Raw genomic sequence first — 17,691 nt, 5'->3', positions numbered from 1 at the left:
TTCGCAATGTATTAGAATGCTAAAAAAAAAAACTCGAAAAGAAATTAAATCAGACGAAAGCTTTTTTTTTTTCTTTTTATCAAAAGAAAACTTTTTAGTTTCCATTTCAACGATTTCTTTCAGTCACACTCTTTACTGTTAGAAGTGAAAATGAAGAAAAATAAAGAGATACTGATACTTCCAATGTAAAATATACCTTCTACTCTTACACATTCTTCATGTATTCAGTTTGTAGGAACTAAGAAAGCCACTCGGAGGATTACACGTGATATACATGGGGTCATTCTGCTTTGTAAAAATCAAGTAGAAAATTACTCTAGAAATACTTGGATTCTATCACCCATTGTGTCATTAAAATCTATCAGCTGCTTCCCTCCCATTTCATCGGCTGCCTCATTCAACAGTTCTTTGATGTTTACACCCCCAAGAGCTGCATCGAAAATGTGTCAGACTCAGAATTATACATCGGGCTATTCTGAAGATATTACCCATCTTCAATAAGTATGGAAGTCAAATAATACCTGGAACTATATTTGTGATTCCATCCAAGAATCCAGCCTATGAATTGTTTACAGCCAAAACAAAAGGACAGATCAACATAAGACACAATCTGAAATAACATAATCAGCACACAGAGGATTCACATATTCATTTGTTCTTTTCTCCTTCCCATGGACTGGGTTGGCAGAGTAACTATGTACTCAAACAAGTATGCGCTGTACACACAAAATTATTGATGCAAGGTGACATGTTATTGTCTGATCAAGTAAATAAGTGTGAGTTTCAGAAAGCGCCAATATATAGCTAGGGACATCTGATCTTCTGTAATGCATTTTGGTTTAATTTTTTTTTTGATACAAGTATGCAATTTTCTCATCTGATTTTCTGGTTTCTCTAAAACAGTTCAGTTCTAAATTCTAACAAAAGAAAAATGTGAAGAATTACTGTCAGATATATTGCAATGACGAAGAGATGACTTACAGGAATCCTAACATCAAGTTTCTTATATCCATCTCTTCCAGTTATTTTGATGCGCAACTTCCGAGACCAGATCCCGGAAAATGAATCCTTGAAGCCATCTGCACCATTGTACACTTCAGGTGTTATGACTTCAACAATGGGATCTTGAGGACTCTGATCTTTTGGTTCTGCATTTTCAGCTATCCCTTGAAGACTGTATACACTACTGGCCACTGGAAAATAACCATTGTGTATAAGAACCAAGAACCAGAAAATGCTTACCTCAAATTGCAAAAGTTCTTCAGTGCTCAAAGTTTTGATACTTGGCCATGTTGGCATCTATTTCGATCATTAGATTTTCACTTTAATGACAGTCAACGGTCCTTATATTGCCAACACGTCAGAGCATCGATACTTTGACCATGTAAGACGTTGCCCCTCAAATTGGTACATGAAAAATTGGCAGTATTTGTACGACCTTATAGCAAAGGATTGACCTATAGTAGTTACCAATAAGAACTCAATGTTCAAAAATTAAGATGCCTAGGCTAGCATGGTTAAAATCAGATATGAATGTGTTCTGTTAATGTATTCAACTCTAATAAAAAACTGTAAAAACCTAATGGATTCTCAAATGCAACTTAGATGCCTAACTAGAAACAATGCCAATGATCACATCCATGGTGAGTAAAAGCTTCATGAGAGATGTGACTGTAACAGTTACTCACATCTTTCAGAAGACAGCCGACTGCTGTTGCTATAATACCGCTTTTCTTCTTCATAGTAATTGTTAAAACCTAGGATATCCTTAACCTCTTCGAAAGATGGCATGCTTCCAGGTGGAGGGATACGACCTCCTTTGATAGCAGCTAGTGCGTCCTGCAGCCTATTCATATAAGTTCTCAACCATGAAGTAATATTAAAAGACAGTGAATCTAGAAAAGTAAGACTTCTGAAAAGCAAAAGATTGCATTGTTATTCTCACTATGAGTTTGATGGAAAAGTTGCCGAGTATTACTTGAAAAATTGGAATTTGGATCCAGGCAATAGGTGATGTTAAGTGAAAGCACTCCATGTTTAGAAGTATGACATCATACATTGTTACTATTTCACATCATCAACTGTAGCAGTCACATTGATTAAAAATGCTGGTGTCATTGGTGTGTGTGTATTAAAACCACAAATTGATGCTGTGAAATGGAACAAGTTGTGGCATAGAATACACACACACACACACACACACACACACACACATATGTATATATATATATATAATGTGTACAGTTTTTTCATTTAGTATGTATCCTTTGCAGTTGCATGGAATGGAAGCTCAACGAGAGTTTACTCTTTTGAAGCAATTTAAACACTTTGAAAACTGTACATCTCTATTAGAATATTACACCATGTGCGGTTCTCTATTTCTCTGGCTTTGAACACATTTTTAAGCCATGGTACAAAATCAGAATGACCCATAATCAATATGAAGTTAAATATCTTTATAACAGTGGAAGCACAGGTATAGGATATCCAAGACAATTGAGCTCTACTTTTGTTCATAAACTGTACTGAAAAGAAAAGGTGGTGGACGTTACCTGCATTGCTTGAATAGATACTCCAATCAAGGAAAGTGGATAAGCCACAAGTTTGTATCCGATTTCCTCAAGTTCAAGAGGAGCAAGTATTGGTGTTTTCCCCCCTCCTTCAAGCATATTTGCCTGATAAAACATGAAGATTTATCAAGCACTATAAATTAATTTCATTTCTTGCTTCTGAAATTACAAACTTCAGGCTGAGGCTCCTTGGTTTTGGGAATAAGTTTGTGTGTGTGCACACACGTGTGCTAGGTTGTTTGTGCATCCGAGTGAGTGAGTGAATGGGTAATAAAAGGGGATCCCTTTACGCTACCAGAAAAAGTAGTGTTTCACCAACTTTTTACAATTTTGTTTAGGCTACCAGAAGCCATGTATAGAAGCAAAAGCTAAAGGTATGCCAAAGCCCTTGGGCAGGAAAATGTAGAATAATCGCTATGTAATAAAAATAAGTCTGCAGCATTGTGATGTTTTACGCTTTCTAACTTTGTTGTTTGTGCTATGGAAATTATGATGTACCATTTTTGGAACTAATGGATATACTCCACAGAAAGCTTTCATTTCTTCTTTAGAGGCTAGCGCATCAATGAAAAGGGCATCTGCTCCAGCATCAGCAAATGCTCTTGACCTCCAGAGTGCTTCTTCCAAAGAAACTGCTTGACGAGAATCAGTTCGTGCTACAATTACAATGTCAGAGCCACTCTCTTTCCGAGCATCAACTGCTGCTTTTATCCGCATCACAGCTTCCTCCCTTGACACCACTTTCCTGCCTTGCGTATGACCGCAGGCTTTTGGAGAAACCTAGATAACAGTTTTATAAGTCTCAAATAAGCACAAGACAATGGTTGAAAAAGGGGAAATGTTTTGTGCAATATCACAATTTATTTGCACATCTATTCACTTATTTTGTAAGGAAATAGAGTAATATTAACTTTAATGTGTACATAGACATGTTGGACTGCTACTAAGAAAAAAGTAGAATAAATCTTTAACAAAATACATAAGAGTGTACAAAATAGATGCTTAGAAGGGAAGAAGCGTTTAAATAAGTCAGGTCTTATGTAAACCAAACATTTGCACTCTGATTGTGGGAATGTAGCCATCTGGGTCATGTGGTGAATGGTTGTAATGGCTACACAAAGGTACATGGCTACAGTTAAAATGACTCCACATTCAATATGAGATCATATCAATCCAATATTGGCTCAAATCCAATTATTATTGGTTTCTAGCTGACAAGAAATACTAGCAATTGATGCTTCTCATATTTGGTTTCCCATTCATTGATGTTACTCATATTTTTACAGTCATACCAGCAAAGAGCGAGCAACGTCCCAATCCATAGAGACCTGAATACTATAATCCACAAAATGAGCACTAAAGACCTCTATTTCTTGATAAATGTTATTCAATAGCCTTAGATTTTATGATAACAATAGCCTATCGCTTTAGATTTTACATTAACAATCATGAAATAAAAGCATCTGAAAGTGTGGTTATAGTGATTTTAGAACAAGAGATAACACAGGAAAATTCAAAGATGCAATATTATAGTTTCTATAATGACCTGATCTTCGAGCAGGATCCCAGCAAAGCCAGCTCTAATATATCCCTTGATTGTTCTCTTGACATTCATTGCATTCCCATAACCGTTATCACCATCCCCAATGACAGGAATTGACACAGATTGAGTAATTTGTTGCCCCTGATCCACCATTTCTCCATACGATAGGAAACCGGTATCTGGCAGCCCTAATCTAGCAGCCGATATCGAAAATCCTAATGGAAGAACATAATGGCATTGTTAATTATGTTCGTGTGGATGTATCATACATTTAGACAAAGAAGTACCTCCAAAATGATCATGAAATGCAACGCAAGTGCAAGGTAGCTGTAACTCAACTTCAATTGTATTCATTCAGAGTTATAACTTAATTCTTAGAAAAAAAAACTCAATTCAATTATTACCAGAAAACTAGTATGTACACAAATGAGCAAGTTTCCGGCGTCGTGTGTGTGGGGTGTCTAATTATGGAGAGACTGCAAGAATTGATAAGTTTATGGACTGAGTTAACTGTGGAGACACTGCAAGAATAGATAAGTTTATGGTCAAACTTAACTACCCTGTAGTCGTTTAGAATCTTAAGAATGTGAAGATTTACTAAATATCATCTCAAACTCAGATAAACTACCTTAGTCCATTGACCAAAACGGGTATTAATCCAACAACCAGTGCTCGAAACCCAGGTTTATATATCCAATCCTACCTCAAAGACCATATTTATTCAAAACCCAGATCAAAACATGCAATAATTTCACTATAAACCAATACAGAAAACCCAAATCCTTAGTTTGAATCAAAATAAGAAGCATGAAAGTGGCATATACCACTAGTGAAGCAGTACTGGAAACCAGCTCTTTCCACAAGCTTGGCACTGAGACCATCAAAGCAAGCAGGGCCTTGGTGCACCCCTGGCAACTCCATAATCCGCCTCAGCGCCTTCGCCGGAGACTCCGGTGGCGCTGAGTCTCCTGCGTAAGCTGCCAGGATTCGAAGGACTCCATTCCTTCTGGTAAGAAATGGAGATGCATTTGACTTGTGGGGAAGTGAAAGTGATCGTTGATGAAGATGTGACACAAATGTAAGGTTGGAAGGGGAGCTGAGATTGAAAGAGCAGGAGCTGTGGGGAAGAGAGACACTGCAGTCTCTGCTACCCACCTGAGGATGCAGTACACAACTCATTTTTCTCTCTTCAAGTTCCTCCTTTGGCTTCGGCTTTGGCTTCTTAACTTTCCAACTGAAGCGTTATGTCTTATGTAGTAGTACTTGCCTACTTGGCTAAACTGCAACTCCAAAGCCATTTTGGTCTCTCTCCCTTTCCATTTTGTCTCTTTTCTGAGTTTTACTTTAAACAAGAACGCTTCTTCTTGACATCTTATAATCCCACAAAGATCAACATTTCAGTTTAGGAAGAACTCGACCAAAGGTCGATTCTTAGACAGAAATCAATTCTATGTCTTGAATCCGAAAAAAAGAAAAGAAACAGTTGGCATTCCGATTAAGGATTTGGAATGGTAGAAACAAAGACTATGAGCTCTCGAACTGAATGGTAGAAATTACATTTGTATGTTTAGTTGTTTACAAAGTAACTTTGACATAATATGTGCTACACTGTTTGTTCCTTCTTCTAGTCTAGCACCTGCATTTTCCCCTGCTCCTGTCCAGCTACCTATTCTGAAAATGGTTGCAAGTCTTGCATGAAATGCATGTCTACTTGTAAATTACAAGTTACGCCTATGATGTAGACAAACTGGACAGATCAGTCAGCTGCTAACTTTGACTCAGCAAGGGTTGTGCAGTTCATCTGATTCGTACTCATAAGGCAAATCATTCTCCGAATCCTCATTAAGGCCGGATCTGTAATCACTGATACTATCAACAACGGTATTCTTTAATAGACCTACTCCTGATACATCACCAGAACTCTTCTTGTATAGACCATTGCTCCTATCCAGCAAACCTTTCCTCAACAGCATCGCAAATTTTTCTCTCAGTTTGGCAATAGGGTGTTTCTGCAAGAGTTGTCGATGATCGTAGGCTTCCCTCAGAATGACAGTTTGAGTGTCACACTTTTTTGAAATGTAGAAAATACCTGGATGACGCTCAAATACTTTGGTGAACTTCTGGGGTAGGGCCAAAGGTTTACGAAGGTTGCTCACATTCTTACGTTCAGTTTTCTTTTGTATAGTGAGATGAAGAAGCTCGTGGAAGACTCCAACAATTCTCTTCTCTGATTCATCTGTACGTGGATCCAAGTGGGAGGCATCATAGTATGGAGAATGGTAAGGGAGGCTTTGCCACTCTTTCAACCATTCCATGCATTTTCTCTTCAAACCAAAACCCCTAGTAAATCCAATTGGAAAAGCTAAACAGCCACTTCGCATACCTTCTTCCTCTTGTTGTATAGCAGAATTCTTTTGCAATTGGGAAACTGCAAGGTCATCATCCCAGGATAGAAGCTTTAAGCCAACACGGTCATCAAGTAAACGGATGAAAGAGAATAGATCAGGGTGATGAGGAATTACCGAATGCTGGTAATCATATGGCAAACCTAGGTCCCATTTCAGCTGGTCAACAGTTTGTAAAGGAAGCTTCCAGTCCCTAGTGAGCATAAGCAGTTTCTGAAGCCTATTAAGGATATCAATACGATTCTTCTGGACGAGATTGGACTCTTCTTGTTGGAGCTTTATGGCTTCAGGTGTTAAGCTAAAGCATGGTACACGAGTGCCACCACTATCGAGAACATGGGACTCTAGAAAAACAGAAGGGTATCTCCTAACAAAAGTAGAGACCTTGAGGTCATAAGGAAGACCGAGTTGTCCACGGTGACAAGTGAGATGGTATATTGGGAGGCAGCCATGAGACGAGGAGGAGATAATGGAAACAAGAACACAGGCTGCTTTGAGATCTCTCTCAGCAGAGACAACAGCATCCAATGCCCTATCTTTAACCCATTTCAATTTAACATTCACCAGAGTACGCTTGTGCTGGTAATTATATACTTGTGTTCTACGGAGGAAGCCAACCCCAAACTTACTAAATAGCATGTACATGACCATGGTTCTGTCTTGGTAAACACAAGAGCAGCATTCTTGCCTGTCGTTACATTCTGCATTCCACGAACCTGAAATGAAGACTTTCTACACAAGCAGTAGAACTGCAAAAGGAAAAACCAACCATTACAGGAATACAAAAGAGAACATTCAGCACAGAGTTCACTTTCATTCCAATATTAGGAAGAATCCATCAAATAAGAAATTATCAAAGTATTTGGGACTGCTAACCATCATGCCACAATGATAAAAACTACGCAAGACTCTCACAAGAACAGAACCTATTAAAAGTCGAAGCTAATGCCTGTAATGAAAATAATTCACTAGTACATTGAGTATCCAACATGACATTCATATCAAATTAAGAGAACCAAACATGATTACATGAGAATAGCATGAAACGTCTTACATTGATCAGTAATCTCATATTCCTTTAGATACATAAAAGAATCCAAGGTCAGTAATCAATCATTTTTAGGATATGGTACTTCTTCAACCAACTATAACTTCCCAAGAAGAAGACAATCAGACAAGAATTCAAGCATCAAGCTAAGAACTTTCGAAGCAAAAGACGAAAAACTGAAATGGGTTTCGTCAAAGGCCTTGAATCATGATCAAAAATGGGTATTTCAGGATTGGTGGAGCAAGGCATGATCCTATATATATTGTAGGAAAAAATAAAACAAGAAACATAAATGGAAAAGAGGAGGAGGGTTGATGGAGATTACCCATGGGAAGAGAAGCAGCAGCTGCAGTTGCGATGAGAGAGACACAGAGTGGCGGAGTGGGTCGCGTATGGATGGTGGCTCTCAACTTGGCCTTTTGTTTGGGTTCAATCCGAAAACAAAAAAGAGACAAAAACAAGAGAGAAGCTTTTAAGTGGAAGATGTCAAAGGCATATAAAGGTATAAACCATCCAAAACACAGAGCATACGACAATTGGACATCACTCTTCTCTCTTCAGCCACCATTAACTGCTAAATCATACGACACACCACTCTCCTCTTCCACTGCATCTCTGAGCTCCTCTCTCTCTCTCTCTCTCTCTCTCTCTCTCTCTCTCATGGCTATTGCAGCTGCTTCTTCTCTTCCCTTGGGTAATCATCATCAACACTACTATTTTCCATTTATGTTTCTTGTTTTTTTGGGTTGTTTTTTGTCAATATATGTCGGATCATGTCTTACTCCAATCACTGAATCCACCAATCCTGAAATACCCATTTTCGATTTGCATGCCTTTGACCAAACCCATTTGAAGTTTTCGCCTTTTGCTTCCAAAGTTCTTAGCTTTGATACTTGTGTACTTGTTTGCTTCCATTTGGGAAGTTGTAGTTGTTGAAGATATACCACATGCAGAGAATGATTGATTGCTGGGCTTGAAGTGTTTATAGGAATATGAGATGACGTTTAGCTTTTTTAACAAATTTAAAATTAACTGAGCAAAACCAAAGAAAATAGATCATTCAGATATTGATGAGACATTTCATGCTATTCTCCTCTGATCATGTCTGGTTCTGTGAACTTGATAGAAATTTCATGTTGGATACTTAATTTAATAATGAATCATTTTCACAAGAGGTTTCTTGTTTGTATCAGCTTTGAGTTTTCAGTGCTGGGATTTGAAACTGCCGTAATTCGTGTATTTCAGGTTCTTCGCATTGCCAATCATGCCATATGGAAGGAGTTTGTTCTTCGAGAAAACATGGGATCTCGAACAGTTGGATGAAACCTGGTTCTGATGGTCGAAGACCCCCTGATTTTCTGGGTGTAAGGTAAAGCTAAGTTTATGATGATTTTTTCTTAAGTACATCCTTTGAATTTCCTCAGAACATGTAATATGGGTAGTCGTTACCGAGTATAACATGTTTCTGATAGCCTGAGAAATTCAGGAATGCATATTGCATGGATGAAGTTAAGGGTACTTGAGTGGACATGAGTTATATCTCCTTAGAACTTTATGTGCACATTAAATTCATATTGAGTGAATGAACATCATTCCTAGTCATAATCTTCTAAAAATTTACCCTGCATTTGGGTATGAAGTTTTAGAAATGGATTTTTAGATGTAGTTTAAAAATGAAAGAATTTTGAGTAAGTGAAAGAGTGTCTGTGATCATAGGTATATTCTCTTCACTTCCATTCAATTTTATTCTGTATGTCATTATCGTAAACCTCTTATTCTTTGGTAAACAAAGTTTAGCCTCCAGTTGATTGGTCAATAAGAAATCTAAGTTTCTATTACAGTTTGAAGTGCAGGAATCCGTTAGCTGGACCAACACAATTTCACTGGCTGTCTATTGGACATGGTCTTTGCATTTCCAAAGTTTCTGTTGCTGCAGATTTTTCTGATTCTGTTCCTGAATCCTCTAATTATATGACTAACCAAGGTTATCATCCTCTTGAGGAATTGAAAGTGTGCAAGATGGTCCGAGACACTAAACTCACCTCTGCTGAAATAGCAAGAACAACAGTTGAGGTCTCTGTTTTCTAGAAAAAAGGCTGTTCACTATTTAAAGTTTAAATTCCAAAATCTCAGTTAGTTGGCCAATTGATGATGATATGTATTATATGTATGTGCTGGACAAAATGTGTAGTGTCAACTACCAATGTACTTGGTGTCATTACCATCCATGGTTAAACGTTTTCGTTCTGCCTTAGGCTAACGACAGTGCTTTGCTGGTTTTTCCTGGGAAGATACACTCCGAACCACATGAACAAATTTCTTGGGCTGAGTTTCAATATGTTATCGACGATTATGGAGGTCTTGTGAATCCGCATCTTGAAGTGCATAACTTTATATATTCTATCAGTAGACTCTTGATTTTAATTCCATTCCATCTTACTATTCTTATTGCTTTTGTAGATTTATATTTTGAAGTGTTTGATGATGTAAACATATTAGAAGATCCTACTGCAAGTAACCCTGTGGTGAGCAACTGAGTATTTTCTTTCTTTGATATGTCTTTCTCCCATAAATGGGAAAACCTTTAGGGCTAATTCTCTTAGAATTTTTTAAACTCTTAAGTAGGGCAATTACTCTCCACTTTTCGAGTGTGGTGGAAACGGAAAAAGCTTTTAACTAATGTAGTAAAATTTGGTGCCTGTTCTAGGTCTGATATCACTAAATATCAGCACTCTGTGTGTTGTGTGTGCTAGTTTTAGACATTCAAACATGATTTTTTTGCATTGTGTTTGTAGCTTATTAGGTTTGGTTGAAAGATTCAACTACCATAATTTTGCATGGATATAAAGCAATTATTTATATTGACTGCTATAGCTAAATAGCATAAAGTCGATTTTATAGGAGTTCAGGAAAATTCTATGTAAACATATATATTAGCCTAAAAAGTAGACTTATTGGGGTTCAGATTGTAGATATAATTATCATCTATAATTACAGTATTATATTTATGATGTTGGATATTTGGAGATTTCTAAAATGAGTGTGTTGGGTTCAGAATGCTTTATTTGGAATGGATATCCCTGCAAACAACAATGGAAGAACAGGAGGATTCAGCATTCTCGATGACCACTACAGTGACGTTATCCCTTTTGATGATGATTATCTAGAGGTTAGCAAAGATACTTAGTGCTATTCAGAAGATATATGACAACGTCCCTTTTGATGATGATTATCTAGAGGTTAGCAAAGATACTTAGTGCTTTTCAGAAGATATATGACGATGTCCCTTTTATTTGGATTGGATAGAGGTGCCAGTCGAAGAGGTAAGATTGTAAGATAAAGGGGTTGGGTGCAGAAAAGACTAGTAGAATTTTTTGTTTGCTTCATTCGGTGAAGAGAATATGGAGATGGTAACAACCTATGGGGGAAGAAATTGTAAAGGTAATACAAACTTTGAATGTCACTATGTTTCACCTGATTGGCCTTGGACCATAATTATTAACAAGGGAATCCCTTTTAACAATGAAAATTAAACTTAAAAGTAACACCAAACATCTTTGTCTATGAAATTGTTCTACATGAATTACTGGGCATTGTTAGCCAGCCAACCTAAATCTGCCAAACAGTAAATTTTATTACAGTTGGATGGCTAACTTGTCCCCGTTAACCTTAGTCTTCTTTTTTGATGTCACAGAACTTCTCTTGGGTATTCAAATACAAAGTTGCTTGATTTATAGTATAAATAATGGCTAGAAACATTTTTGTGCATGATTTCTTGTTAAGAATAACATTTTATTTCTTAAAATTTGTTGCTTGAATTTTCTAAATTTCAAATTTAAGATATAGTTCATGGTCACGTGTAGGTTGTAGAATCTGAAGCTTTTGATCTTCTGGACTGGGAGATACCTGATGCGTCTACCTTGATTCATCCCATATACTTTGCAAAGTGCTTGACAAAGGTAGGTGATTATCTCATGCTTTGATCAGTAGATGTTTGATGATTGTAATTATTGATCATGAGGGAGTAGTTCCAGATATAATACAAGTGGTACCATATTGCATACTGTTCATCATTGCTTACCTTCGCCATCGTTTAACTCCATTTTCCTCAATGGTGTGGACCATGTGGAGATGCCACTGGGACCAATGGCCTTCTGTTCTTAAGTTATCATTTTGTCTTAATGAACTATTTATGATTTTGCAGTCACTAGTATGTTAATCTGATAAGTGATTTTCTCATAAGCCAAGAAGTATTTTCTTTAGTGGCTTTAAATCCCATGTGCAGTGGCTCTTAAAAATAATAATAATAATAATGTAATTATGAAGAATTATCATAGTAGATGGATATTACGCTTGCTTCTTCATATATGGTGGTGAACCTACATGTAGAAGCTGGGCTAAGTATTGGCTTATTTGGAACTGAACTTAAACACTCTTCTGTTTCAAAACATATGTCCATACATGAAATAAGGTCTCTACTCTTGTGAAAGATTGATATGATATAGGAGTAAAAACTAAAATCAACTTAATATTTGGGTCTTTTTGGCTTATAAAAATGATGTACTTTATGCATGTTTTCTTACAGGCCATCAATGTCAGACATGACAAGAAAATGGATTACCCATCCAATGGTGTTTCTATTTTAGGATGTCTTGTACCTGCTTTTGCTGATGAAGAATTTTATGTAAGAAGACTATTTCATCATGAGGATAGCGACGATCACAACTCAGAGGAGAAAGGTAATTTTCTATTAATACTGAATTCGTTCTAATTTAAAATTGATACAGCAGACCTTGATGGGTTGAGCGAACAATTTGGTTGTTTCTGTTGCCAAATTATTTTCCATTGTGCAAGTTTGTATCATGAATTCCACATTTGCGGTCATTAATTTCTAATTTTCTCATTAATTAATAGTTGAGCATCTTCGTCAATCATTCTGTTGATAAAATGTAATCAGGAGAAAATCTGATTCTGGCCTGTTATTCTTACAATAAACATTAGCTGGCTACTTCAAAGTTAACCATAATCAAATTTTTGTTCAGATGGTAAAGGAGTGAGCATTAGTTCCAAAAGTGACCAAAGCAAGACTTGCTCAACACTCTACCGGTTGGAGATAATGAGAATAGAAATGTTCTCGGTATATGGTATTCAGGTGAGTATTACTGCCATCTATGCTACTTTTGTCCCATTTGCAAATATCCTTTGATATAAAGATGTTGACTGTGTTTTATGCTCACTATTTGGACATTAATTGCAACTTTTTTATTGGACTGAGATAGTTGTAAATCTTATATTGTTTTTCATTTCATGACCTTTGCAGTCCACAATTGGCCTGCAAGATTTTCAGGATGCGGAACCTGATTTTCTTATAAGCTCTATCTCGGATATTGTAGAACGATTCAATGAAAGAGGGATCAGATGTGATGTTGCTCTTAAAGCTTTATGCAAAAGAAAAGGGATTCAAGTTGAGGTATCTGATTGATTTCTGTTTTATATATAAGCCGCATTTAGGGTCTATGGAAAAGAATTATAGAAGCAGTATATATTGACCATTAATGTGTGGAAAAAGCAAGGAGGCTTTGTTAGCCAATGTGGGTGTGAAAATACTACTTAACCCTTACATTCTAGACTATCTTGAAATAGGTCTTAATATACAGAGGACAATGTAGTAATAATAAACAAACAAATTCTACCCCCCCCCCCCCCCAAAAAAAAATCTGTCTATATCTTCCCACTCCCACGTTTTTCTCCAATAAGCAATTTTTAAAGTTAATTACATACAGAATGTGTGTTTTGTTTCTAGTTTTACTTATTCATACCTTTAAAAGTTGTGGGAACCTTAGTAGGAAACTTTAGTGTTGAAAATACCAGAAGATTCCTCTTAACATGCCAGGTTTCGGTCAAGAGAATTGTAGTCTAGATACCCTAAACTTCTGACAGCTGTGGTATTAGAATCACCTAAAAATGGATCATGGAAAACAGCAATAGAGGTCGGGCGTTAAAGTATCTCAGGATAAAGTGTTTTATGGGGTTCACCTTCTGCTATTCTAGGGACTAGTCCATCTCATCTATTATTACGAATCAGTTGGCTTTTGTGAAATGGGGCTGGCCTCTTGTATTTTCGGATTGCTTATTCTTTTGTCCTTTTCTGGGGTTACTATTTGGTATTGCTTTTTATGTATTGGCAAAGAAAAAGAAAACAAGACAAGAAACAAACAAAACAAGAACATGTACAGGAAGAGGAAGGGAAGAGTCTCTATCTTTCCAATAATATCTTGAATATCTTGAGCGGTTGAAGTGTATAATGGAAACATTGATGTTAATAGGTGTACTCCTGCATTATGATTGCTAATATTCATAATGAAGGCTGCATGATAAATACTGGCTTTCTAGGAAGGTGTTCTAATTTTTGAGTCGCTTGTGTGGAAACTCAAATTGTTGGTTTTTTCCTTTTTGTGATTAATTATATCTTACCTGCATTATGATTGCTAATATTCATAATGGAGGCTGCATGATAAATTCTGGCTCTTTAGGAGAATGTGTGCCCCAAGTCGCTTCTGTAGAAACTCAAATTGTTGAATTTTTCCTTTATGTTTATTTATATCTTACATTTGTACCAAACTCTTGAATAGCAGCTGTTAAAAAAAAAAAGCTCTTGAACTCTTTAGTTGCTACATTCAGATTTAAAATAACTGAATTGAGGTGGTCATTGAATAACTCTTGCAGGGAGCTCACTTGATCGGGGTTGACAGTCTAGGAATGGACGTTAGAGTCTTCTCAGGGTCAGAAGTACAAACTCATCGTTTTCCCTTCAGAATCCGGGTAAGTAATCAGTTAATTACATACTATATTAAGACAGGCTCTATGTATATGGAGTAATGCATTAGGCCTAATAGTTATTATTATGTCCTAATGGTATCATGCTGTTTTAGCATCATTACACATGCCATTGTATGTTACTACTGACTTAGCTTTGCCATTGTGAGCATTTAGGTTTTCTTTTGCTTAAGTACTGGCATGTATTATTCAATGCAAACTTACAACAAAGGAGGCTCACTTTATTTTACTACCTCTCTTTTTCCTTATTTATTGAACTCATTTTTCATCTCACGTTGGGTCACACTAGTATTCAATTAATTATGGATGACATTTAAGCACTTCCGGTCAGAACAGAAAGAGTCATTGATTTTTGTCATAAAAAAAACAAAAATTTGGTTTCTTTTCTCGGCTGAAGACAGTTTTTTTCAGAGATTGCTTAAAAGCCTTTTACCCTCTTGCTTTCAAGGATATTTTAACCTCTGAGGTGGTTAATATGATCCCCAATTCCCCACATAATGTAGGTGGGAATGACGTCTTGGCTGTGCATGTAGTATCTTCAATGTTATGGGTTTATTATCCACTGGTGTAGTCAGATATGCAACACTCCCTTGACCCAGTTACTCGTAATCACTCCTCAGCATATATGCATATTTTTTACTTCAGGTTGATAGTAAATCTAGAAGAAAAAAGCTAAAAAAAAAATATGTCCTACTTCACTTAAAGGGTTTCTTTGCATGTATGTGCAGGCTAAGTCTGAACTTGTAGCTGAAAAGCAGATTGAGCAACTTTTGCTCCCACGCTCTCGCCGTAAAAAGTTGAGGAGTCAAGGAAATAATTTTCAGGGTGTGGAGTCGTACTAATTCTATCACGGTTCTTTAGCCTAGAATGAAAGGTATTTTTTATTGTCCTTGCACATGAGCTTTAATATCATTTCTCTCAGTGTTCCACTCTTGGCATCTTTCTTTGCCTTGATTGTTTTTTCAAATTTTAGCGTCATGACAGAGAAAATCTTATTTCTCTTAGAGACTGTTTGGTCATAGGAAAATGATGATGATAAATAACCTGGAGCTCCTTGACTTGGAACAAGCGTTGTTAGTGCTCTGATGATAATATGGTTAAATCTGCACCAAAATGAAGGCAAAGCTGGAAAATGTGGACGTGCAGATGGCAGATTCTCCAAATACTTCTCAGAAGAGAAACCACAGAATAAAACGCGGCAATGTAAAAAAACAATAATCATGTCCACCACTGTATTTATGATGTCATCAGAGATATGTTTAATTTTCATTGGGAAGACAAATGTTCAACATTTGCACAATTTATATTGCAGGCAACAATTTTTACTCCCCATCTCATTGATCAGAATCGGCTTATTTACAAATGTTATTTGTCCTGATGTCGAGGATAATTGTCATCCCTAATCTGTCTCATCTATAAATCATGTCCTAGTTTGATCCTAATTTCAGATGGGTCTTCATTTCTCCTCAATATGAATATGTTACTCTACTCTTAAGTATAAACAAGCAGCATGCTATAGCCCGCATAACACTCACTTGCCCACAGAAACAATGACATGAAATTGGTAGCTCCAAGCCTCTGTTGGCCGTATCAGTATCACTCGTAAGAACCAAGAGTGTCTTCAAAGCCATGGATATCCAAATTGTTCGACGGTAAATTGAGAGGCACAACGGAGTGTCTGCAAAGTCTGCTGCACGTCTACATAACTCATGCATTTTGGATAGTGGCCTTCAAGGCTCAGCTATCACTTGCCGGTTACATTACCTTAAGTTTGTCAAGTCGACTTGCCAGCATATAAAATCACATTACCTTAAGTTTATCACATTACCTTAAGCATATAAAATCATCGGTTTACTTTCATTATTATTGTATTCTTTTTAGATATGAAAAAATGTTATATATTGGTATCATTCGCAATCGATCGATTACAACGTAGTGAAAGTTCACGTGTTTACAAAACTTGATTTAGAAAAGGAAAAATTGTCAAAATACACCCTAAATTTGGCTGAAATTGTCAATTTGCACCCCCGAACTTATATTTGAGTCAATTTACCTCTGAAACTTTGTAAAGATTGCCGATTTGCACCACATCCATTAAATTTAACTGTTTCTATCCAATTTTGCGTCACATGTCATGCACATGAGGAGTAATGTTGTCATGTTCTATATATATATATTTCTTAAAAACAAATAAAAATATTCTTTAAAAGGAGGATTATTTTTTAATTAAATTATTTATTTACATCTTTTTTCTACATACTTAACCATACTTCGAATTATATATTCAACATACTCACTCATTCAAATATAGTGTGTTATGTATATATATATATATATATATATATATATATGTACACATTGTTGGAGGAGGAACGAAACGAGAATAATAACGACATAATTGAACAGAACATAACCGTTTATTGATTGATAATATGGTCTATATATAGGCATTACATAACCACAATCCCGTAGGATTCAGAGTCCTAATCTATTACTGAGATGCGAATCTATCTCTAACAGGAAACCTAATAAGACTAAGACACACACAATGGTAGAATAGTAATTCTCCCCGAACACACATTTATTTAATTTTCAATGTATTTATTTATATTTTCTAATATCTTTTAACATACCATATCACGTAAAATAATAAATATATAAATCAATAACATGTTTCGAAAAAAAACATTGTAGCAAGTGTTCCTTTTAAGTAATTTTATTAATTTCTTTCATTATTAAATATGAATAAATATATAATAATAATAATAATACTGCCCTTCAATTGCATGACATGTGATTTAAAATTGGATAGAAAACATTAAATTTAACGGATATGGTGCAAATCGGTAATTTTTACCAAGTTTATGAGGTAAATTGACTCAAATGCAAGTTCATGGTGCAAATTAACAATTATGACCAAATTTAGAGGGCAAATCGGCATTTTTGCCTTTAGAAAAACATATCCCAAAAGGGAATCAAATTCACCCTCATTCCTACCCTCACGTCAATTCTTAGTCTATCTGAGCTTACTGCTCGAACAATGTCTCATGTCAGATACCCTTATTTTTATGGGAACTACTGCCAGCTCTGTGGTGTGATGTCGGGTAAGTCTCAACATATCCAGAAATAACATGGCAACAAATGAAATCTCTCAGCAATTTCTGCTTCAATTCTGCATAGACAGCAGGAATACAATGAAAAATGGCTTCTCAACCTCAACAAACACCAATGTTTCAATTGTAATATCATGCATGTCTTTGTTGGAAAATGGTTAGAAAAACCATTTAA

The 17,691-nt window shown here is 36.2% G+C and overlaps 3 protein-coding genes across 7 annotated transcripts; 1 reads left to right on the top strand and 2 right to left on the bottom strand.

Moving 5' to 3' along the window:
- Nucleotides 1–151: 151 nt before the first annotated feature.
- On the bottom strand, nt 152–5,444 carry LOC126789972 (uncharacterized). Of its 3 annotated transcripts, none has more exons than XM_050516073.1 (8): nt 4,938–5,443; nt 4,117–4,328; nt 3,069–3,350; nt 2,553–2,675; nt 1,689–1,839; nt 982–1,193; nt 522–558; nt 152–430 (listed from the first exon to the last, which is right to left on the bottom strand). In XM_050516073.1, the coding sequence occupies exons 1-8, from the start codon at nt 5,290–5,292 to the stop codon at nt 312–314; spliced, it is 1,491 nt and encodes a 496-aa protein (XP_050372030.1). In that variant the 5' UTR covers nt 5,293–5,443; the 3' UTR covers nt 152–311. The 3 variants fall into 3 exon arrangements, with proteins under 3 accessions (XP_050372030.1, XP_050372031.1, XP_050372032.1); XM_050516074.1 differs by having other exon boundaries at nt 982–1,079; XM_050516075.1 differs by lacking the exons at nt 152–430; nt 522–558; nt 982–1,193 and adding an exon at nt 1,254–1,457 and having other exon boundaries at nt 4,938–5,444.
- A 206-nt stretch (nt 5,445–5,650) lies between these two features.
- Nucleotides 5,651–8,005, bottom strand: LOC126789973 (protein WHAT'S THIS FACTOR 9, mitochondrial). Of its 2 annotated transcripts, XM_050516077.1 has the most exons (3): nt 7,892–8,005; nt 6,203–7,267; nt 5,990–6,122 (listed from the first exon to the last, which is right to left on the bottom strand). In XM_050516077.1, the coding sequence occupies exons 2-3, from the start codon at nt 7,167–7,169 to the stop codon at nt 6,058–6,060; spliced, it is 1,032 nt and encodes a 343-aa protein (XP_050372034.1). In that variant the 5' UTR covers nt 7,170–7,267; nt 7,892–8,005; the 3' UTR covers nt 5,990–6,057. The 2 variants fall into 2 exon arrangements, with proteins under 2 accessions (XP_050372033.1, XP_050372034.1); XM_050516076.1 differs by having other exon boundaries at nt 5,651–7,267.
- LOC126789971 (uncharacterized protein At3g49140) lies at nt 7,898–15,801 on the top strand. Of its 2 annotated transcripts, none has more exons than XM_050516072.1 (13): nt 7,898–8,260; nt 8,812–8,935; nt 9,408–9,639; nt 9,822–9,924; nt 10,027–10,091; nt 10,622–10,735; nt 11,430–11,525; nt 12,152–12,305; nt 12,609–12,718; nt 12,887–13,036; nt 14,293–14,388; nt 15,132–15,277; nt 15,426–15,801. In XM_050516072.1, exons 1-12 carry the CDS (start codon nt 7,924–7,926, stop codon nt 15,243–15,245), a joined length of 1,695 nt encoding a protein of 564 aa, XP_050372029.1. In that variant the 5' UTR covers nt 7,898–7,923; the 3' UTR covers nt 15,246–15,277; nt 15,426–15,801. The 2 variants fall into 2 exon arrangements, with proteins under 2 accessions (XP_050372029.1, XP_050372028.1); XM_050516071.1 differs by having other exon boundaries at nt 15,409–15,801.
- Nucleotides 15,802–17,691: the final 1,890 nt, after the last annotated feature.

Source organism: Argentina anserina, chromosome 4 (genome assembly GCF_933775445.1).
Source record: "Argentina anserina chromosome 4, drPotAnse1.1, whole genome shotgun sequence".
In the NCBI taxonomy this organism is placed as follows: Eukaryota; Viridiplantae; Streptophyta; class Magnoliopsida; order Rosales; family Rosaceae; genus Argentina; species Argentina anserina.
This window is presented reverse-complemented; position numbering and strand designations above follow the sequence as displayed.

What these genes read in the sequence shown, in the direction of transcription:
- LOC126789972 (XM_050516073.1), bottom strand. Translation starts at nt 5,292, where the DNA reads ATGAGTTGTGTACTGCATCCTCAGGTGGGTAGCAGAGACTGCAGTGTC. An exon ending in CCAGTACTGCTTCACTAGTG is followed by an intron (nt 4,329 to 4,937) that starts GTATATGCCACT and finishes TTCTTCCATTAG; the next exon opens with GATTTTCGATATCGGCTGCT. An exon ending in TCGGCTGTCTTCTGAAAGAT is followed by an intron (nt 1,194 to 1,688) that starts GTGAGTAACTGT and finishes GTTATTTTCCAG; the next exon opens with TGGCCAGTAGTGTATACAGT.
- LOC126789973 (XM_050516076.1), bottom strand. Translation starts at nt 7,169, where the DNA reads ATGGTCATGTACATGCTATTTAGTAAGTTTGGGGTTGGCTTCCTCCGT.
- LOC126789971 (XM_050516072.1), top strand. Translation starts at nt 7,924, where the DNA reads ATGAGAGAGACACAGAGTGGCGGAGTGGGTCGCGTATGGATGGTGGCT. An exon ending in TGTTATCGACGATTATGGAG is followed by an intron (nt 9,925 to 10,026) that starts GTCTTGTGAATC and finishes TTGCTTTTGTAG; the next exon opens with ATTTATATTTTGAAGTGTTT. An exon ending in TCACAACTCAGAGGAGAAAG is followed by an intron (nt 12,306 to 12,608) that starts GTAATTTTCTAT and finishes ATTTTTGTTCAG; the next exon opens with ATGGTAAAGGAGTGAGCATT.